Below are 24,188 nucleotides of genomic sequence, written 5' to 3'. Positions count from 1 at the left end.
GGCCCAAAGATCCACAGCACCCAAGGCAAGGCTGCCAGATTTAGCAAATAAAAATACAGGATACCCCGTACATTATCTGACAACCCTATTCTCAGGTCATATTCCAACTCTTTACCTTCATACACCCACTCCACAACTTTAGTTACAATATTTTTGCCTTCTAAAACAATTTCTCTGGAGATATCTTAATTCTGTTTCTTGGTGGTGCTGGGAGTTTAAAAAAAGAATAAAAACAAAAGCAAACAAAACAGCAACCGTAACAACAACAAAAATTCCTTTAAAAACCTAAAAAGTCTTGCTCCCACGAATAGGCATGTGAGAAAAAGAGTAAGACTATAATCTTTCCAGAGGTAGATCCAGAAAGGAGAAATTTTCTGACAGGAAGTATATAAGCAGTCACATTAGAAAGGGAAAATGAACTCTCAGAAAAAAGGGTTACACTTAGCTTCGAAACGCCTTTGAATTTTATTTGTAACCAGAAGGAACCTCAGAGATCATCTACTTCAACCTTCTCAATTTATAAATGAGAAAACCAAAGACCTTAAGAGGTAAAATGACTTGTCCAACGTTACAAAACAGATCTTAGCTCCAATTTCTCATTCTCTGACCTCTTGCCCCAGATGATGTTAAGGTTGCACCACTCACTGAACTGAGGAAAATCTTCCTCTTCATGTCCAGTGGGTGTCAGAGGACAAGTTCCTAATAACGTTGTTATGTCTAGCACAAGAGAAACGTATTCCTAGCATTTCAAGGTAGATTCTGAATTGATTTTCCAACAGAAAGATTGTAGTACACATTATTTTCAATATAGGTATAGGTATTATACCTATAGGTATTTTCAATGTAATAGGTATTTTCAATATAGTATTTATATTAACTAATAATACAATTTTACAACTCTCTAATAGTATTAGTCTACTCTTAAAATTCAAGTATATTATAGGTTAAATTTGGTGAGTTGTCTGCAAATCTAACCAAGCATATTGTTTCTGAGAACATAAGTTCCAAGTTCTAAACCATTTTACAAGTTTTAAAATATAATTAATCCTATTGTAAGTTAGGAACTACCACTACACAAAGATTCAAAATTATAAACTGAATATGATAAACTAAAAACACAAGATTCTTCATTTTATAAAAAGCTCCACCCTAGAGGTCACTTATTCTTAAAATTAGGTACTCAGGCACATTTAGCACAGGATATACTCTACATACACATTTTTATTAATATTTTACTGGAAAAATGAAAAGTCAAAAAGAATCAAACATATATCTACACTCATCTAATTTAGGGAAAAAAACCTTTAATGTACATTTTCATGAAGTGACCTGTAAGGAATAAGAAGAAAATTATTATCATTTCATAAACGAAAGGTTGACAATGTATGCATTATACAGTATTTAGTGCTAGTTCAAAAAATGTGTGGCTAAAGGAATTATGCCTGAACAGGTAAATGAAGTTCAAAGAACTTCCAAATACATTTTTTTTCTTTTCTCTTGAGATAAAGCTATAAGCTTTATGAATTAAAAATTTATTTGATAGATCTTTTAAAAAATGTCTATATGGTACATTAAATCAATGGATAGTCTTCATTCATTCATTTTATTTGTCCAATAAAAAATTAAACCTATACTATTTGCTAAACACTATGCTAGCAATTTCAGATTTATGACAATAAGCACTGGGTCAGTTCCTGTCCTCAAGAAGCTTAGAAAAACCTTGAGTAAACTGTACTTATCCAAGTAATAATGACAGCTAAATTTTAGTTGGTCATTTAAGAAAACATTAAAAATGTCATCAAATTAATTCTCAAAAATAGAAGCTATACAATAGTAACTTTAAAGACATTTGAATAGTCTTATTTATATGAAGTTTACCCACAAAGTAACTAAAAACACTGTTTTGGTAAAAGTAATAATAATATATTTTAATAGTTTTTGCTATGAAAATTAACATTTAATCCCACGATAATAAAATCAAAAGCTACTAGCTACTGTGATAATGAAAATCAAGCACTTGGAAATACCTTAAATTATTCTGACAATAAAGCAAAATGTATAATTAAATATAGTATTATATTTATACATCGTCTCTGAATATATAAATGGTTATTTACAAACCTGAATAATAAACAAAGTAGCTCCATATCACACCTCACAAATGATCAACGTATTTTCAATGTATTACAAAGTCAATGTATTATATTACACTACAAAAATCAATGTATTACAAATTCAAAATGTATTTTGAATTGTGTCATCTGCAAATTTTTCAATGAAAAAGGCCTTAATGTTTTCTGGAGATTTTCTTTTTCACAAACTTAATTCAATATTCTACTTGTTTACTACCAAGTCATATAACTTTTTCATGAATATTAACTATACCTATATTTACAACTACATATATGTATTAACTATAATACCTATTAAATTTTCAATTATTAAAAACTTGATAGATGAGAAACATTCTTCAATTTACAGCCATATGTCTCCAAAGCAAAATTCAATGTAAATCATCCATTCTAACATGCCACAGAAAATCCTAATGACATTTTTCACTGTATTTTACACTGAAATATTTTCATCGTTCATTAGCTAAAATATTTAAATTTTCTTTGAAAGCGTCATGAAAACATATTTACTTAATTTATGCATACTACTTAGTGGCATAAATGGGTTTATTTCCATTTACATATAAAGAAACCAAGACAAAGTGTCCATTTTGTAAACTGCAAGGTCATTTCCTAACAAGCAACTGATGCTACACCATCAAGTTATATTATATGTGCGCCACTTCCAAGTGCCATAAAACAATTACTGTATCTTAAAACAACTGCCTCTGCAATGTCTATGTGCAATTCCGTTTTACCAAGAGGGTTATGGCAACAATCTTAAACAAGAAAAGCTGGAAAGGGAGGATCACAAAAAGAAAAATAAAACACTTATTTTTGGTCGTGAATCGTTTATTTTTAAATAGTGGGATGTAAACAGTTTTTAACATAATAAATAACCAACAGTTGTTTCTTCCATGTTCAAAAAATATTTCATTTTTCAAGTAGATCGTGCAAAATTGTAGCCTACCCATCCTTGTAGACAGAAGTTGGAAAAATGAGAAGAAATTCTATAACAAGTAATTAAATACATGATATTGCAAAGAAAAGAACTGAATAAAAAGTAAAATTTAGATAAATTTAGGAAATGTTATGGCAGTTAAAACCCCATCTTAAATATTAAGTGCTTCCTTTCTTTCAACCGAAGGCTAGAACTGGCAATCAAATATTCCGCTACTGAAAAACAAATACAAAACTTCCCTTATTCAAAACTTGAGAAATTTTATATCAAATATTGGACATTAAAAAATACACTTTTCCTAACAGAAACTTAGAGCATAAGGGAAAAAACTGTTCCTGAGAGTTCAAAGACTGAGACTGAATCTGTAATTATGATACAGTGCTACCAACAATTAGGAAAATGAAAGTTATCTCCTATACAAATTAAATTTAAAACATTAGACGGGTTGAATAACCAATAAATCAATTACATCAATTACCGGACAGGAATAAGACTTAGCTAATACATGGATCTAACACCGACAACAAAAAAACAAAACAAAAAAACCTATATATAATCTTAGGCACACTTTACATAGAAAAGGACAGAATTAGACTGAGTCGTATTCAAGTATCTAGTCTATCTGGGGATTAGTTAATTAATCGGCTATAGGACAGGTTATGAATGTTCATGTCAGATGTGCTTTCTTTTCACCATTATTCCAGTTCATCATCCGCAAGTGCAAGAGAAGGCGTCAGAGTACCGAAGCTAGGGGGCATGCTACAGCAAGGGGAAAAGAAAAATGGGAAAGGTGCAATGGATGCTGCAGAGTTGAATAATTATCCGGGTGGCACAATGGGCGAGTCCTGCTGACATCGGAGCTGGGTGAGCAGCTCCCTAACTCTGCTCAAGGCACCCCCCTCCCCATAGCAGGCATCGGAGGCTAGAACCGCGCTTGGCCTCCTCTTCTAGCGAAGAAAGAGATCCCCGCACTCGCTTTACCGTTGTCTCTTTACACACAGACGCGCGGCGCAAAAACGCAAACGCACCAGCTGGCTTTACAGAGCCTCGGGCACGTATCTCGAGCGGGGCTTCTCCCGCACCGGGTGCCGCAGCCTCCCCCAGAGCGAGGAGGCACAGGGGCAGGCCGCGGGGGCAGGGGCTCTCAGGCGGTGGCACCTAAGTAAGACCCGCAGTCTCCCCGCCTAGAGCAGCCTCGGGGCGGTCCCCGCAACCGAGCCCCAGGTGCGCCCGCCGGCCGCCGTGTCCCTGGGTACCCAGCCGGGCCGGCGGTCTGGCTGCCGAAGCTCTGGAAACCCGCGAATGGGGGTGGGGGCCGTCGCGGGGTAGGCGCGCCCATCCTCGCAACCTTTGCTGGGTTAGTGCTCCACGCACACCTCTCTCCGTTCTGGCCAGTGAGGAAGAGTTCCTCTCCTGGCACCCTGTCCCCCCCAAAAAAACAATTCCTAAGAGACTCGCGCTCACCGAGGAATCTTGAGGGGCTCTAGCCTTACCCCTTCTTCATGCTTCGGCGGTGGCCGCCGGTCCCTCTCAGCTCCAGGGACTCCACCTAGAGCCTCCAGGATTGTCAGGCTTCCCGGTGGAACCCGCTGTGGGCAGCGGCCGAGGCACCGGGCCACAAGGAACGCCGCCTGCGACGACCGCCGGTCGCTGGACCCACCGTGTGCTCGACGCGCGAGCGAACAACACCGCGAGCCGCCGCCGCCGCCCCCCAGCTGCCCCCTCCCAGCGCGCGACTCTCCACAACCGGGCTCGAAGACCCGCGCCTGAAGCAGGGGGAACCGCAGTACTCTCGCCACCTAATCCCCCATCTTTCCCAAAAGGAGCTATTCCCCGCCAGTCAAGGTCTTCCCACTTATGATTCTCACTTTCCTCTTCAGCTCCCAGTGCCCAGGTGCATCTGTGGTGGGAAACTCAGCCCCCACCCACTCACCCATCAGTGGGGGAAATGAATCTCTTTCTTCCCCCCCCCCTTTCCTGAGGCTTTATGGTATTGCCCAATCCTCAGTTTGGGGGAGGGGGACGGAGAGAACAGTGCTGGGCGAGGGAATGAGGAAAGATGATAGCCAATTGAATGAACCTACCATTCAGGGGCGGGGTCAAAGAGGGGCCTGCCCACCCCGCCCCGCCCCCTTTACCTAAACTACAGTTCCCATCGTGCCTCTCCCACTTCCCGCTGCGCGGCACGCCGGAAGCGTAGCACTTCGAGGCCTCAAGGCATTTCGGAACCCGTAGTCTTTAATCTAGCCGCAAAGGTCCCGAAAGTTATAAGCTATTATAATTCTATTTCCCTAAGTAAATGTTTCAAAATTCCAAGTCCTGTTGTTCTTATTCTAATACTAATTAATCTACTGTAATAATTGTTTTAAAATATAAACGATTTCTTAGGAAAGGAGCTAAATAATGTGTGTCATGGCAATCTGTCAGGACCTGAAGCTACTCCTTCTTCCGCTAGGGCCTGGTCTCCGCAGAGTGTCTGTTGCCGTCATGTCGGCTGCGATCGAATCTCTGGCTGCTTCGTATGGTTCGGGTTCAGGGTCCGAATCGGACTCGGACAGTGAGGGTGGACGGTGTTCGCTGCCAGCCGCGGACTCCCTTATGCACTTGACTAAATCGTCTTCAGATAAGTCCTCTCTGGCAGTGGCGGTGGACTCCGCTCCGGAGGTGGCAGTTAAGGTAAGCGTTTTGGCCACTATTGCGGGGCTGGAATTGTCGGTTTCTGCTCCAGAATCCGACAGTAACTTGTTAGGCCCCGGGTCACCTCGTCCTCAGTCCTGAAAGGTAAGTGGCTAACGCTTGGATCTCTTCTTCTCCTTACATGCATCCTCCTTGGGAGAAGCTGGGAACTGGAAGTTCAGGACAGCCCTGCACTCCCTGCTCTCACCTCCCACCTTCAGAAAGCAAGCGGGAAGAGGGGGTGAAATTTGAATTTATGGATTAGGATGTGGCCTGGATGGAGTAGGTGTAACAACATAAACAAAGGTAAATAAGGACTTCCCAAACTAGAGTATGTGCCCACACTTGAAGTGAGCTGTGGCCTGGCTTTGTTTTTGACGTCAGAACTAAATTCTGATCCCGGCTCCACCACTTGTTTGAACTTGGGCAAGTTGTACAACGTCCTCAGTTTCCTCACCTGTACAATGGAGATATAATTTTAAAAGGACCTATCTATATGAGAGGACTATTGTGACGATTAAATGAAATGATAAAAATAAAGCTTGCAGCAGAGATCCTGGTATCTAATAAAAGTGCATATATAAGTCAAGACAGTGAGAAAAGGCCTTAGATTTAAGAAACAGTGTGCATGATCCCAATTGAGGAAAGTGATAGAGAAATTGAGTTATATAGTTCCTTTAACAAATATTTATTGAACACATGTTACTTGCCAGGAACTGTTCTAAGGGCTGAAGACACAGAGGCAAACAAGCCAGACATCTTTGACATCATGATTGCGTACATTTTAGTGGAAGAGGCAGCCAATAAAATATGAGCAAATAAAGTGGTTACAGATTGGATTGAGTACTGTAAAGGAAAAAGAATTCCGTGAAATAGAGTTCAGTGATGAAGAATAAGCTAGGAGTATGACTTCTGTAGATTGGTCAGGGAAGTCCTCTTGCAAAAGCAGCTTTGAGGAACAGGAAAAAGCCAGCCAAGTGCACGATAAGGCAAGAGTTTCCCAGCAAAAGGAGACAGCAAGCCTTGAGATGGCAAAGAGCTTAGTGTGTTTGAAGAACTGAGGAAAGGTCTGTGTGTCTAGAGCTGGAGAAGAGCATCCACCAGTTGGTAGTAGAGGCCCAGTAGAGCCCAATGGGGGTGATCAGGAGCTGAAGATGTGGTGACGGGAGGCAGTGTGCAAAAACTCCTTTGTATTTAAGATGTTTCCCAGTCTAGTGATAGTGATATACCTGAGTCTTTTACAGGCTTTTAGTGAGCTATTCATGGATTTTACTTTTTACTAATGTATATCGAGTATGAAAGAATGCTTAGGATCCTCCTACTTTTATAACAAAACAAACTCCCCAAACTTACACCCTCCTCTAGCAGCCTCCTGAGTCTTCATTCTTTTCACAGCTTAGCTTTTTGGAGCTCTCTCACTTTATCTCATTTTCTCCTCAACTCAATGCAGCCTTGCCCTAGCCTCTTGGGAAACTTACTCTCCCTGAGTGATGTCACTGGCCTTCCAGTTGTCAAGTTCTGTCATCTGAGTTGAATATTTGCATCAAGTGACACTATTAAATAGTTCTTTTTTGAAACTTTCTTTTTGGCTTCCATGGGGCCATCCGCAGTCTTCTGATCCCCTGTTCTTCTGCCCTCCCTTTCAATATTAGTGTTTCCTGAAACTCTGTCCTTAGTCCCCCTTTGCACCCCTCATACTCTCCAGGCCTTCAACCTGCAGTGCTCCTGATGACTTACAGGTGAACACTGTGAAGTGGTTCGCACAGGCTCTGGAATCAAGACCGCCAGCATTCAAATCCTACCTCCAGCAGTTACCCAGATGGTGACCTTGGATAAATTAAGTGCTCTGTGTCTAAGCTTTTTCTCATCTGTGAAGTAGGGATAACACTAGTAACTATCTCATGGAGTTCAAGACTTGTCATAAAGCATGTGCCAGGCACACTATCCTTATCCAATTCTAAACTCCTTGCTAGCTTCAGAACTATTGCTGTCTCTCCCAGGATAGCTCTCAGGCACCTCCAATCCAATGTGCTAAAAAATTGACATTTTCTTTCCCTCGGGATCTGCTTCACCTGTTTTTCCCATTTGGATTAATGACCCCACAACCCACCCATTAGTCCAAGCCAAGAACAGAGGGGTCTTCCTTTTCTCTTCCTTCTTCCTCAGCCCCTGAAGCTAGTCATTCAGCTGGTTCTAACATTTCTGCTTCATTAATTTCTCTCAAATCAACTCCTTCCTTTCCATTTTTACTGACACAGCCTTACTTCATATCTTCCTTACTTCTCTCAGGAGTCATTCTTGACTCTTCTTTCTTTCTGAACCCCTGCTATTGGGTAATGGGTCCTGTTCATTACCAGGACCCATTACCCAATAGTACCAATGATGTTTATCAAATCTCTCTTTCCTCTCTTTCCTCCTGCTACTGTTCAGATTCTTATAATTTTTCTTCAAGACAATTATAATAACCTTCTAACTGGTCTTTCTACTTCCTCCATTCTTGTCTCCCAGTTCCATACCCATTTTTCCCTTCACAATGCACTCAGAGTGGTCTTTCTAAATTACAGTGTTATCATATCACTTCCTTGCCCCAAGACATCCTATTGCCTGCTGGGTAATTTTTGAGTTCCTTATGAGACCTGCCATTCTCCCATGCTGAACTCTCTACAAAGCACCCAAAGCCTATTTTCTTTTTTTCTCTCAAGTTTTTGCCCACACTAGTCTCTCTGCACGGAGATCCCTTGCCTCATGCCTCCCCTCATCCCACCCCCGAAAACTCTACTGTCCTTCAGTCTCAGTGCACATATTTCCTCTGTCTACCTTAGCCCCCTTTCCACATCTCAGTTATAGCACTTGCCACATTGCTGTGATTTGTTAATTTTTTTCTTTCCCCTGGACCAGACCCTGGCGACCAGAGATTGTGTGTATATTTGTTTTCATGTCTTCAATGCCTAGTACACAAGATTAAGAGAAATACATTAGGTGAGAAAATGAATGAAAGAGTAAGTGAAAACCAAAGTCTTGAAAAAGCATGTATGTTGAGATTCAAGGTACATTGATTGGGTGGGAGTGAGAGGAAGTCTCTAAAACTCAGTTCAATCACTTCAAGTTATAAATAAGATAATCCAGGAGGAAAGACTGAATAGGTATCAGAGGTCCATTAGAAGCAGAGCTGGGGCTAAACCCCACAGTGATCTGGTTTCTATGATGAGAGAGTAAGGGATATTGATCATCGCTCGTTTGTTAATATGCTTTTAAAAAAGCTTACACCCAGTAAATTTAATGACAGAAAAATGTCCAGGGGAGGAGATGTGAAGCATACAAATAAGTTCATCTGTATTTGTCAAATTGTACTGTGACTAATAGCAAGCATTCTGGCAAAGTATGAACTTATGTAATGTTTTTAATCCATATCACTGAACACTAATGAGATTTCACATACCTTATAGGTGATTTGATTTTATTTTTTGAAGTTACTGTTGGGTTGTCTTTTTCCTTTTGATCTGTAGGAGATCCTAATATATTCTGGATACTATCCCTTCGTCAATTATGTGTTGCAAATTTGTGGCTTGTTATGCATTGTGGTTCCTTTTCCTTGTTGGAGAAATTCTTCCTTTTCCCAAAGTCATAAAAATATCCTCCCATTTTGTCTTTTGAAAGCACTGTATTTTTGCTTTTTCCATTTAAGTCATGACTCCACATGGAATTAAGTTTTGTGTATGGTGTGAACATTTTTAATAATATAGCTCGATCTTTGGTAGGGCTGTTCTACCTCCCCCACCCCCACCCCACCTCCATCCTTTTTTGTTGTTATTCAAGAATGTCTTGGCTATTCTTGTCCCCTGTAACTCTGTATACGGTTTAGAATTAACATGTAAATTCTGCTAACACCCAGGTGGGATTTTGTTTGGAGTTGGGTTGACTCCTAGATCAATTTGAAGACAGTGTTATATCTGTTCATTCATTTAGGTCTTCTTTAGGTTTTTAATTTCTTTGAAAGTTTATAATTTTCTCTATCAGTATCTTAAACAGTTTTGTTGCAGATATTTCTAGGTGCATCTTAGTTTTATGCTATTATAATAATAAATTGTGTTATTTTTTCCATTATTTAATTTTTTGACTGATCTTACTACTTAAATAATGGTATCAGCTGCAAACATGAGAGTATTTTTTTCTTCCTTTCAGTCCTTTTTTCTTTTTTTTTTTCTTGCCTTGCCATGATTGCTAAGATCTCCAGAAAGATCAAAAATAAAAAGAGGGGAAAAGAATATATCAGGCAAATTCCAAGAAGAAGAAAATGGCATTGGTTGTATTAGGGTCAATAAAATAGACTTTAAAACAGAAAAAGGATCACTTCATAATGATACAAGGTTCAGTTCACAAAGAGGTACATAACAATTTTAAATTTATATGCACCTAATAATGTAAGCGCAAAATATTTAAGCAAAAGTTTTTATAGGGGCTTCCCTGGTGGCACAGTGGTTGAGAGTCCGCCTGCCGATGCAGGGGACACGGGTTCGTGCCCCGGTGCGGGAAGATCCCACATGCCACGGAGCGGCTGGGCCTGTGAGCCATGGCCGCTGAGCCTGCGCGTCCGGAGCCTGTGCTCCGCAACGGGAGAGGCCACAACAGTGAGAGGCCCGCATGCCGCAAAAAAAAAAAAAAAAAAGTTTTTATAACTACGAGAGAAACTGACAAATCTACAATTACAGCAGAAGATTTTAATATACCTCTTTCAATAATTGATAGAATAAGCAAAACAATATCAATGATGACACAGAAAATTCAAACAACGAAATTAGCAAACTGTATCTGAAGGGTATAAAGGACATGGCACTCAATGCAGAAAACTGTTTTCAAGCAGTAATAAAACATTTTTAAAAAACTGACCATATACTAGGCCAGGGATTGGCAAACTTTGGTAAAGGGCCAGATAGTAAATATTTGGGGCTATGCAGGCCACATACAGTCTTTGTCACATCTTAATGTCTGTCTTTCCCTCTTTCTTTCTTTTTTTAAACAACCCTTTAAAATGTAAATATCTTACATTTACTTAGCTTGTTGGTACAAAAGCAGACTGTGGGCTGGACATGGCCCAATAATTGTAGTTTGCCAACCCCTGTACTAGTCCATAAAATAAATCTCAATACATTTTAAGTCATATAATCACATTCTCTGATGACAGTGCATCTAAGCTAATCAGTCACAAAAAGATAAACTATAAAATTCCCACATTTGAAAATTATAAATTGTACTCAGTAAACCATGGGCCAAATTTTTAAAAACTAGAAAATATTTTGAACTAAACAATAAGAAAACAATGCTCATCGGAACTTATGAGGTGCAGCCATAGTAATAATTTGTTTTTCAAGTATAGTCTTAAATACACATAACAGTATAGAAGAAATGAGCATAGAATATCTTTCCATTTTTTGTATCTTTTCAATTTTTTTCATGAATATCTTATAGTTTTCAGTGTATGTATCTTTCACCTCCTTGTTTAAATTTGTTCCTAGATGTTTTATTGTTTTTCATGCTATTGTAAATTGGATTGTTTTCTTAATTTCTCTTTCTAGTGGTTCATTGTTAACATATAAAGCAACAGACTTTTGTATATTGATTTTGTACCCTGCAACTTTACTGAATTCATTTATTAGTTCTAATAGTTGTTTGGTGGAGTCTTTAGAGTTTTCTCTATATAAATGATGTCATCTGCCAGTAGTGACAGTTTTACTCTTCCAATTTGGATGCTTTTTATTTCTTTTTCCTGCTTAAATTGCTCTGACTAGGACTTACAATACTATGTTTAATAAAAGTGGTGAAAGTGGGCATCTTGTCTTGTTCCTGATCTTAAAGGAAAATTTTTCATCTTTTTGCCATTGAGTATGATGTTAGCTGTGGGTTTGTCATATATGGCATTCATTATGTCGAGGTACATTCTGTCTATACCTGCTTTGTTGAGACTTTTTATAAGGAATGGGTATTGAACTCTGTCAGATGCCTTTTCTATGTCTATTGCGATGATGTTTATTCTTTGTTAATGTGCTGTATCACGTTGATTAATTTGCAGATGTTGAACCATCTTTGCATCCCTGGAATAAATCCTACTTGATCGTGGTGTATGATCCTTTTATTGTATTGTTGAATTTGGTTTGCTGACATTTTGAGGATGTTTGCATTTAAGTTCTTCAGGAATATCGGCCTGTAATTTCCCTTTTTTGTGGTATCCTTGTCTGGTTTTGGTATCAGGGTAATGCTGGTCTCATAAAATGAATTTGGGAGCATTCACTCTTCTTCAGTGTTTTGGAAGAGTTTGAGAAGGATAGGTGTGAAACGTTTCAATATTTGGTAGCATATTGAAGCCTTCTGGTCCTGGAGTTTTATTCTTTGGGAGTTTTTTGATTACTGATTCAGTCTCTTTACTAGTAATTGGTCAGTTCAGATTTCCATTTCTTCATGATTCAGTCTCGAAGATTGTATGTTTCTAGGAATTTATCCATTTCTTCTAGGTTGTCCAATTTGTTGGCATATAGGTGTTCATAGTAGTATCTTATAATCCTTTGTACTTTGGTATCAGTTGTAACTTCTCTCTCGTTTCTGATCTTATTTATTTCATCCTCTGTTTTTTCTTAGTGAATCTAGGTAAAGGTTTATCAATTTTGTTTATCTTTTCAAAGAACCAGCTCTTGTCTTTTTCTTTCTGTTGTCTTTTTAGTCTCTATTTCATTTATTTCCACTCTGATCTTTATTATGTCCTTTCTTCTACCAACGTTGGGCTTCATTTGTTCTTCTTTCCTAGTTCCTTTATGTGTAAAGTTACGTTGTTTATTTGAGGTTTTTCTTGTTTCTTGAGGTAATCCTATGTCTCTAATTTCCCTCTTAGAACTTCTTTTGCTGCATCCCATAGATTTTGGTATGTTGTATTTCCATTTTCATTTGTCTCAAGGTATTTTTCTTTTTAATTTCTATTTTGATTTCTTCATTGACCCATTGGTTGTTCAGCAGCATATTGTTTAATCTCCACATATTTGTGGTTTTTCCAGTTTTCTTCTTTTAATTGATCTCCAGTTTCATACCATTGTGGTTGAAAAGATGCTTGATATGATTTCAGTCTTCTTAAGTGTATTGAGACTTATTTTGTGGCCTAACATATGATCTATCGTGGAGAATGTTCTATGTGCATTTGAAAAGAATGTGTATTCTGCTGCTCTTGGATGGAATGTTCTGTATTTATCTATTAAGTCTATCTGGTATAATTATTGATTTTCTTTCTGGATGATCTGTCCATTAATGTAAGTGGAATATTAAAGTCCTCTACTATTATTGTATTCCTGTCAATTTCTCCCTTTAGGTCTGTTAATACTTGCTTTATATATTTAGGTGCTCCTGTGTTGGGTGCATAGATATTTACAAATGTTATACCTTTTTGCTGGATTGACCCCTTTATCATGATGTAATGTCCATCTTTGTCTTTTATTACAGTCTTTTTCCTCTGTATTTGTTAAGGGCCAAACTCAAAAGATATCTTTATATGAATTTCTATTTTTTTCCTCAGCCACTTAAACTCCCATTATAGAAAGTCTGTTCATTTCTATTTTTTGGCAAAAAACCTATAACATAAATTGATAGTTTGTAATAATGGTTGATATTTATGTCTTGTTTATAGTTTACAAAGTGCTTTCACATCCATTTTCTTATTTGTATAACAGTAAGAAATGTGAAAAGGACTAAAAGGTAAATATTATATGATTTTATTTTCAAATTACTTTGAATCAACAAAAGGTAACATATTTAAACTTATTTGACTCATAGGGTACACTTTACTTACTGCACTTTAATTTTTATGGATAATGAAAGCTGAATAGAAATCCTTTGTAATTCTCTGGTAATTTCAATTGCATTGCCTAATTGTTGTTGAACTCCTCATGGGTATTAAAACAAGGTTGTGGTGTTGTCCAACTTTTTCTAATTAAACGTAAAATTAATAACTCTTCATTTTCTGAGGAGTTGTCCAGTTTGTTCTATAATTTTAGCAGGAGCCAGAGATGGGGACCTAGTTATATTTTCATTAGTTGCCACATTGCTTTTTAAGAGTAGTTCTTTTAAAATTGTATTTTGCATTTAAAACTTGATGTCTTGTGGTACTCTGTTCAAAATAATTCAAATTTAGAATATTTAAAATACCCTTAATCAGAAAGATCTGGTAAACCATATTATAAAGTGGTTCTAACAACTGTATTCTAAAAAAGCCATTGGGGAAGTATGAACACGGCTAAGCCTCTTGTTATTATAAGCAGTTTATCCTTATAAAAGAGAGAAAAGCATTTAATTTAGTTTTTATGCAGTTTAACTTTGTGGTACTTGGTTTTGCTACTGAGCCCTAGGTAGATACTCTCTCTAATCAATGAAAATTGGGGTATGCTTTCTAGGGTAATATAGGTGGCCCAGCATTTGAACCCCCTTCCTTAATAGTCTTAATGTAAACAGCATCCTTCCCTGCCTCCTACCTTCAGAAGCTGGCAACCCAGATTCTATCCTCCCAACTCCCTTTCAGCTAAGGTTCAGGACTATAATTTGGGCTCTCAGGCAGATGCACCCACCTAAATTCTAGTCTAAAGCTAATCCACAAAGAAGCAAAGAAAAAGAATATTTTAAGTGGCAGTGATGACTCCCAACACTAAAAGATTAAAAGAAAATTAAAAGATCATCTGTGATCTTTGCTAGCTTCAGATCTATCATCACCTACTCCTAACATCTCCCACCAACTCCAAAAATCTATCACCCATCACCCATTCTTGTCTTTGTAATCTCTGTTTCATCTCAGGGAGGATTCTCCTTCTCTTTTCAGAAGCTAGTTGGTTGTATCCTGGATTATCTCCCCTCTCACCTCTTCCAGAATGACCACACCTTTTTGATCATTCCCTCATTCTTATCGTATGTTTCTCCCTACTTGCTCCTTTCCTGTAGCTTATGATTGACTAAATCTTTGGCTTAGCCTTTTCTTTTAAAAGGAAAAAAGTAAACTGAATTTTACCCTGAAAATCCTTCAATCTGGTACCCCATCTCTTCTTCTTTACTGCCAGATGTCTTGAAAGAGCAAAAATATTGATGTCTTTTTTTTTCTAAATCCTCGGTTATACCTCTGCCCCTTGCAACTGGCTCTCCATACTTCACCCCGCTACCAAAATTGCTCTGGCAAAGGTTTTCTGTGACATAATTGCCAATTTCAGTGATCTTTGGTCAGCCTTCATCCTCTTTAATTTCTCTAGGAATTTGACATATCTTTCTTCAGTTTAATTTAACAAATATTTATTGAACATGCACTTCATGCCCTGCATTCTACTGGGCAGTAAGACTATAAAATATAAGTAAAAGTCATGTGCAACAAATAATGTATCACAAGGGCTATTAGGAGTTATGTGTAACATCTCTTAGGACTGTGGATGAAAAAGCATTTTTCCTGAGCCAAGAGGAGGGGCGGTATCAGGGAAAAGAAGAAGATGCCATATTATCAGATAGCAAAGGGAAATGCATAAGGAACAAAGTAACATTGCCAACAACACAGGAAGCATGAAAGTGCTTGATATTTTAAAAAGTCAGCAATTAGTCTAATACAGCAAAAATGGGGGTACGTTAAAGCAGATAAGGACATACTATAATAGACCAGGCAAGATATGAAGTCTGAACTAGGATGGTGGAGAAGGGAAGGTGGGAATAGGGTTGCTAGAGAAATATTTTAGGGGTAGAATCAGTAAGACTCAGTGCCTAATTTGTTCGTGTGTGACAGTGGAGTCATGGGGAAATGGTATCTTGTGTTTTGGACATACCAAGGTGTTTGATGCTGTGGAATATCCATATAATGAAGTTCAGTAGGCCGTTAGATATGTGGATACAGAGGCTAGGTATGGTCAAGGCTGCAGATAAAAATTTGGGCTGGAAATTGAAGTCAAGAGATAAGATAAAGATGTGGACAAATTTGAAACAAGAGAGGAAGGAAGTTTAAGAGAGTCTGACCTGAAGGACTCTATCTTTGTAAAGTAGAGAAACTAAGTCACCTGCTTTGGTGGGGGGTGTTTTAATAGTGACAAAATTTTGGAACAATAACTGTGTGCCTATAGTATTACTTTTCCTGTCAGTTTTCTATCTTTGGTCATTACCTGGTCTAATTCTACGAGATCTTCATTTGTCAGTGGCATTGCTTCTTCTTCAGCATCACTGTCAACTTCATGCTTTTCTACCTGTTTTGCAAAATTTGCGATGTTACTTTGCATTATGTTTACAGATATATCCTGCATCCGCAAGTGGCCAACAAAGATGGTGACATGATAGGAATAGTGCTAGGGGGTTAAGGCCACATTCGTGCATACAAAATCCAACTTCTGTAGCTTTTTTTTTTTTTAAACATCTTTATTGGAGTATAATTGCTTTACAGTGTTGTCTTACTTTCTGCTATATTACAAAGTGAATCAGCTATATGTATACCTATATCCCCATATCCCCTCCCTCTTGTTCCTCCCTCTGACCCTCCCTATCCCACCCCTCTAGGTGGTCACAGAGCACTGAGCTGACCTCTCTGTGCTATGCAGCTGCTTCCCACTAGCTATCTATTTTACATTTGGTAGTGTATATGTCAGTGCTACTGTCTCATTTCATCCCAGCTCACCCTTCCCCCTCCCCGTGTCCTCAACTCCATTCTCTACGTCTGCATCTTTATTCCTGTCCTGCCCCTAGGTCCATCAGAACCATTTGGTTTTTTTAGATTCCATATATATGTGTTAGCATACAGTACTTGTTTTTCTCTTTCTGACTTACTTCACTCTGTATGACAGACCCTAGGTCCATCCACCTCACTACAAATAACTCAATTTCGTTTCTTTTTATGGCGGAGTAATATTCCATTGTATATATGTGCCACATCTTCTTTATCCATTCATCTGTCGATGGACACTTAGGTTGCTTCCATGTCCTGGCTATTGTAAATAGTGCTGCAGTGTATACCCTGAGAAAACCATAATTCATAAAGAGTCATGTACCACAGTGTTCATTGCAGCTTTGTTTTTTTGATATTGAGCTGCATGAGCTGCTGGTATATTTAGGAAATTAATCTTTTGTCAGTTGCTTTGTTTGCAAATATTTCCTCACATTCTGAAGATTGTCTTTGCGTCTTATTTATGGTTTCCTTTGCTGGGCAAAAGCTTTTAAGTTTCATTAGGTTCCCTTTGTTTATTTGTGTTTTTATTTCCATTTCTCTGAGAGGTATGTCAAAAAGGATCTTGCTGTGATTGATGTCATGGAGTGTTCTGCCTATGTTTTCCTCTAAGTTTTACAGTGAGTGGGCTTACATTTAGATCCTTAATCCATTTTGATTTTATTTTTTGTATGTGGTGTTAGGAAGTGATCTAATTTCATTCTTTTACATGTAGTTCTCCAGTTTGCCCAGCACCACTTATTGAAGAGGCTGTCTTTTCTCCATTGTATAGTCTTGCCTCCTTTATCAAAGATAAGGTAACCATATGTGCGCGGGTTTATCTCTGGGCTTTCTATCCTGTTCCCTTGATATGTATTTCTGTTTTGGTGGCAGTACCATACTGTCTTGATTACTGTAGCTTTGTAGTATAGTCTGAAGTCAGGGAGCCTGATTCCTCCAGCTCCGTTTTTCTTTCTGAAGACTGCTTTGGCTATTTAGGGACTTTTGTGTTTCCATACAAATTGTGAAACTTTTTGTTCTAGTTCTGTGAAAAATGCCAGTGGTAGTTTGATAGGGATTGCATTGAATCTGTAGATTGCTTTGGGTAGTAGAGTCATTTTCACAATGTTGATTCTTCCAATCCAAGAACATGGTATATCTCTCCATCTGTTTGTATCATCTTTAATTTCTTTCATCAGTGTCGTATAGTTTTCTGCATACAGATCTTTTGTCTCCTTAGGTAGGTTTATTCCTAGGTATTTTATTCTTTTTTTTGCTGTGGTAAATGGGAGTGTTTCCTTAATTTCTCTTTCAGATTTTTCGTTGTTAGTGTATAGGAATGCAGGAGATTTCTGTGCATTAATTTTGTATCCTGCTACTTTACCAAATTCATTGATTAGCTCTAGTAGTTTTCTGGTAGCATCTTTAGGATTCTCTATGTATAGTATCATGTCATCTGCAAACAGTGACAGTTTTGCTTCTTTTCCGATTTGGATTCCTTTTATTTATTTTCTTCTCTGATTGCCTTGGCTAAAACTTGCAAAACTATGTTGAATAATAGTGGTGAGAGTGGGCAACCTTGTCTTGTTCCTGATCTTAGAGGAAATGGTTTCAGTTTTTCACCATTGAGAACGATGTTGGCTGTGGGTTTGTCATATATGGCCTTTATTATGTTGAGGTAGGTTCCCTCTATGCCTACTTTTTGGAGAGTTTTTATCATAACTGGTTGTTGAATTTTGTCAAAAGTTTTTTCTGCACCTGTTAAGATTATCATATGGTTTCTTTCCTTCAGTTCATTAATATGGTGTATCACATTGATTGATTTGCGTATATTGAAGAATCATTGCATTTCTGGGATAAACCCCATTTGATCATGGTGTATGACCCTTTTAATGTGCTGTTGGATTCTGTTTGCTAGTATTTTGTTGAGGATATTTGCATCTATGTTCATCAGTGATATTAGCCTGTAGTTTTCTTTTTTTGTGACATCTTTGGTTTTGGTATCAGGGTGATTGTGGCCTCGCAGATTGAGTTTGGGAGTGTTCCTCCTTTTGCTACATTTTGGAAGAGATTGAGAGGATTAGGTGTTAGCTCTTCTCTAAATGTTTACTTGTAAAGCCATCTGGTCCTAGGCTTTTGTTTCTTGGAAGATTTTTAATCACAGTTTCAATTTCAGTGCTTGTGATTGGTCTGTTTAAATTTTCTATTTGTTCCTCGTTCAGTCTCAGAAGGTTGTGCTTTTCTAAGAATTTGTCCATGTCTTCCAGGTTGTCCATTTTATTGGCATATAGTTGCTTGTAGTAATCTTTCATGATCCTTTGTATTTCTGCAGTGTCAGTTGTTACTTCTCCTTTTTCGTTTCTAATTCTGTTGATATGAGTCTTCTCCCTTTTTCTCATGAGTCTGGCTAATGGTTTATCAATTTTGTTTATCTTCTCAAAGAACTAGCTTTTAGTTTTATTGATCTTTGCTATTGTTTTCTTTGTTTCTTTTTCATTTATTTCTGGTCTGATCTTTATGATTTCTTTCCTTCTGCTAACTTTGGCATTTTTTTGGTTCTTTTTTCTCTAACTGCTTTAGGTGTAAGGTTAGGTTCTTTATTTGTGATTTTTCTTGTTTCCTGAGATAGGATTGTATTGCTATAAATTTCCCTCTTAAAACTGCTTTTGCTGCATCCCATAGGTTTTGGGTCGTCATGTTTTCACTTTGTTTCTAGGTATTTTTTGATTTCCTTTTTGATTTCTTAAGTGATCTCTTGGTTATTTAGTAGCATATTGTTTAGCCTCCATAGGTTTGTATTTTTTACAGATTTTTTTCCTATAATTGATATCTAGTCTCATAGTGTTGTGGTCAGAAAAGATACTTGACATGATTTCAACTTTCTTAAATTTACCAAGGCTTGATTTGTGACCCAAGATATGATCTATCCTGGAGAATGTTCCATGAGCACTTGAGAAGAAAGTTTATTCTGTTTTTTTAGGATGGAATGTCTTATAAACATCAATTAAGTCCATCCGGTCTAGTCTGTCACTTAAAGCTTGTGTTTCCTTATTTATTTTCATTTTGGTGATCTGTCCATTGGTGAAAGTGGGGTTTAAAGTCCCCTACTATGATTGTGTTACTGTCAGTTTCCCTTTTTATGGCTCTTAGCATTTGCCTTATGTATTGAGATGCTCCTATGTTGGGTGCATAAATGTTTACAATTGTTATATCTTCTTCTTGGATTGATCCCTTGATCATTATGTAGTGTCCTTCTTTGTCTCTTGTCTTTATTTTAAAGTTTGTTTTGTCTGATATGATTATTGCTACTCCAGCTTTCTTTTGATTTCCATTTGCATGGAATATCTTTTTCCATCCCCTTACTTTCAGTCTGTATGTGTCCCTAGGTCTGAAGTGGGTCTCTTGTAGACAGCATATATATACAGGTCTTGTTTTTGTATCCATTCAGCCAGTCTATGTCTTTTGGTTGGAGCATTTAATCGATTTACATTTAAGGTAATTATCGATATGTATGTTCCTATGACCATTTTCTTAATTGTTTGGGGTTTGTTTTTGTAGGTCTTTTCCTTCTCTTGTGTTTCCTGCCTAGAGAAGCTCCTTTTGCATTTGTTGTAAAGCTGGTTTGTTGGTGCTGATTTCTCTTAACTTTTGCTTGTCTGTAAAGGTTTTCATTTCTCTGTGAAATTTGACTGAGATCCTTCCTGGGTAGAGTAATCTTCATTATAAGTTTTTCCCCTTCATCACTTTAAATATGTCCTGCCACTCCCTTCTGTCTTGCAGTTTCTGCTGAAAGATCAGCTGTTAACCTTATGGGGATTCCCTTGTATGTTATTTCTTGCTTTTCTCTTGCTGCTTTTAGTATTTTTTCTTTGTATTTAATTTTTGATAGTTTGATTAGTATGTGTCTTGGCGTGTTTCTCCTTGGATTTATCCTGTATGGGACTCTCTGCGCTTCCTGGACTTGATTATTTCCTTTCCCATGTTAGGGAAGTTTTCAACTATAATCTCTGCAAATATATTCTCAGACCCTTTCTTTTTCTCTTCTTCTTCTGGGACCCCTATAATTCGAATCTTGATTCATTTAATATTGTCTCAGAGGTCTCTTAGGCTGTCCTCAATTCTTTTTGTTCTTTTTTCTTTATTCTGCTCTGCGGCAGTTATTTCCACTCTTTTATCTTCCAGGTCACTTATCCGTTCTTCTACCTCAGTTATTCTGCTATTGATTCCTTCTAGAGAATTTTAAATTTCATTTATTGTGTTGCTCATCATTGTTTGTTTGCTTTTTGGTACTTCTAGGTCCTTGTTAAACGTTTCTTGTGTTTTTTCCATTCTATTTCCAAGATTTTGGATCGTCTTTTCTATCATTACTCTGCATTCTTTTTCAGGTAGACTGCCTATTTCCTCTTCATTTGTTTGGTCTGGTGGGTTTTTACCTTGCTGCTTCATCTGCTGTGTATTTCTCTGTCTTCTCATTTTGTTTAACTTACTGTGTTTGGGGTCTCCTTTTCGCAGGCTGCAGGTTTGTAGTTCCCATTGTTTTTGGTGTCTGCCCACTGTGGGTGCGGTTGGTTCAGTGGCTTGTGTAAGCTTCCTGGTAGAGGGGACTCGTGCCTGTGTTCTGGTGGGTGGGGCTGGATCTTGTCCTTCTGGTCAGCAGGGCCATGTCCAGTGGTGCATTTTGGGCTGTCTGTGAACTTAGTATGACTTTAGGCAGCCTCTCTGCTAATGGGTGGGGTTGTGTTCCTGTCTTGCTAGTTGTTTGGCATGGGGTGTCTAGCACTGGAGCTTGCAGGCCGTTGGGTAGAGGTGGGTCTTAATGTTGAGACGGAGATCTCTGGGAGAGCTCTCGCCGATTGATATTACATGGGGCTGGGAGGTCTCTGGTGGTCCAGTGTCCTGGACTTGACTCTCCCACCTCAGAGGCTCAGGCCTGACACCCGGCCGGAGCACCAAGACCCTGCCAGCCACATGGCTCAGAAGAAAAGGAAGAAAAATAGGGAAAAAAAAGAACAACTAACAGATAGAACGCCAAACCAAATGGTAAAAGCAAAACTAAACACACAGAAATCACAGAAATAAACATACACACACACTCATAACAAGAAAACAAACAAACAAAATAACGAACAGTCAGAACCCTAGGACAAATGGTAAAAGCAAACCTAAACAAACAATATCACACAAAGAAACATACACATACACACTATAGACCAGGGCTTCAGAATATCTGGTCCTTTTTCAAACTTCTCTCTGTTCCTCTGTGAAAAGACTTCATGGTCAATTTGCTTAGACTTTGGTTCTCAGCCTGCAACTTTGGAATCACGTGGGAAGCTTGAACCAATGCCGGGCCTCACTCAGGAGCAATTAAATGAGAAAATATGAGGTGAGGCCTGGCATGAAACTTCTTTAAAGCTTCTTGCTGGACTCCACCAGTCTATGGAGGCCAGCTTATACTTTAATAGAGGGAGGTAGACAATTAATACATGTCAGGTGATGATAAATATAATAGAGAACAACAAAGCAAGGTAAGGGGAAAGTAGGAAAACTGTGCAGAGACCTGAAAGGAGAGAGAACAGTCATGTGGGTATCCAGAGAAAGAACATTCCAAGAACAGGAAACAGTAAGTGTGGAGACCCCAAAGCAGGACTGTCTTTTGGTGAATTCCTAGAATAACAAATGAGCCAGTGAGGCTGGAGTAAAGTGAGCACAGGCACAGGGCTAGGTGAAGACAGAAGTTAGTAGGGGCAAGGGACAGATTTGGAGGGTAAATTCTCTCAACCAGTTAGATTCAGACTTCTTCAGTTTATAATAGTGATTTTGTAACTTAAGCTTTCCTGAAATATAACCCATAGATGATATATAACTTCCTTAAGAATTACAAAATATAACTTGAATACCCTAATTAAATTAAATTTTGTAAAGCAACTTTATATCATGTTTGATATGTAAATTAAACATGTACTAATAACATGTTTTTACTAGTAAATGCTCAGGCAGGACAATACAGGAAGACAAAAATGGCCTATAAAACTACCCTTGGGAGCCATACTTTCTGAAAACAACTTGGTAATGAGCCCTGTAGTTCTTTGTAAGGCCCTAAATGGGGAAGCTACCGGAGGGTTTAGAGTGAAAGAGTAACATAATTGGACTAATATTTTAAAAGAATCACACTGGCCTCTGTGTGGAGTGAGGCTGTGGGTAGACAAGGGCAGAAGCAGGGAGACCAGTTAGGAGGCTATTACAGTAACAGGTGCAAAATGATAAACTGGACTGAGGTGATAGTGAAAGAGGACTTGAGAAGTGGTTGAACTCTGGGTGTTCATAGAAGGCAAAGGATTTGCTGATGGGTTGGATATACAACATGAAAGAAAAAGGAGTCAAGGATAACTGTGGCAGTTTTCGCCTGAACGCATGTAAGGGTGGGATAGTGGTTAATTAAGAGGAGGGTAGAAGGAGTCACTGGGGAAGGGAGAACAGAAGTTCCCTTTTTGGATATATTAAGTTTGAGATGTCTGTTAGACATCCTGGGAGAAAAGATGTTGAGTTGAAGCTCAGATATATAAATCCCTAGAGTTCAAGGGAGAGATCCAGGCCAGAAAATTGTTATATTGTATGTATTGCATGTGTTGTTTATGTGGTGGGGCTACACAAAAGATAGACTACCAGTGATTCTCTAGTGGAGATGAGATTTTTATGTTCATTAAGTTAGGGGATGAATTTAATAGTCGATGTAGATTGTTAGACTTCAGATTTAGAAGATTTGGGCCCTGCCACCTCCTTTTGTTTCCTCTGCAGTCCCTAAGCAGGTCCATCTGGGTACATATGTAATACGGTCTGCTGAATAAAGGAGTGCTTCTCCTGAATTTGGAACCAGAAGATCAGGTCTTTTGAGTTCATAAAAAAGAGCTGGACTCTCTTACTTTAAGGCTTTGAGTAGTATTAACTTACTTAGAAATTTTAATTTGTTCAGATGGAATAAAGTCAATGTTTTGGGGGTTTTTTTTTTGCGGTACGCGGGCCTCTCACTGCTGTGGCCTCTCCCGCTGCGGAGCACAGGCTCCGGACGCACAGGCTCAGCGGCCATGGCTCATGGGCCCAGCCGCTCCATGGCATGCGGGATCTTCCCAGACCGGGGCACGAACCCGTGTCCCCTGCATCGGCAGGCGGACTCTCAACCACTGCGCCACCAGGGAAGCCCAAAGTCAATGTTTTTGAAGGAAAGAATTTTTGTTATGCATTCTAACCTCTATAACTGTTTATATTACTTTTATTAGTCTTTGATTATTAGACCTATATATAATTCTATACATTAATATATAGAATTTTATACTAATCACATAGCACTAGTGTAATCTTCATAAAAGTGATGTTAAAATGGCTAGTGTGACCTTAATGTAGTTTCTAAAATACAGTAAATACTTGTCGTATCTTTCACGTTTGTTTGGTTTTCTTGTAGGAAGATTTGGAGACTGGAGTTCACCTTGACCCTGCTGTCAAAGAGGTTCAGTATAATCCTACCTATGAGACCATGTTTGCTCCTGAGGTAAGAAAACATATTATAGTTAAGAGTGTCTTTTGCTTTATAGTATTTAAATTATACATACGTAGATAAACAGTTGGTGAATTTTTCAATGTTTTCTGATGAAAGTATACTACTTAAACTGTTAGAAAATATATCCTGTTATATGTTAGTTATATCTCAATTTAATAAAGAAAGGAAAAGATATCCTTCTATTCTCCAAAAGTTGAATAGTAT

General features: G+C 38.2%; 1 protein-coding gene across 1 annotated transcript in view; it reads left to right on the top strand.

The window, feature by feature from the left end:
* Positions 1-5,559: 5,559 nt before the first annotated feature.
* CDC40 (cell division cycle 40) overlaps positions 5,560-24,188 on the top strand; it is a gene marked incomplete at its 5' end in the record, with an annotated part of 54,957 nt that continues 36,328 nt past the window's right edge. Inside the window, 2 exons of the mRNA XM_082856069.1 lie at positions 5,560-5,748; positions 23,889-23,975. Coding sequence (XP_082712195.1) covers positions 5,560-5,748; positions 23,889-23,975 — 276 coding nt within the window. The remainder of the gene's footprint in view (positions 5,749-23,888; positions 23,976-24,188) is intronic.

This window comes from Leucopleurus acutus (assembly GCF_964270905.1).
Source record: "Leucopleurus acutus genome assembly, chromosome: 15".
NCBI classification, from domain to species: domain Eukaryota; kingdom Metazoa; phylum Chordata; class Mammalia; order Artiodactyla; family Delphinidae; genus Leucopleurus; species Leucopleurus acutus.
This window is presented reverse-complemented; position numbering and strand designations above follow the sequence as displayed.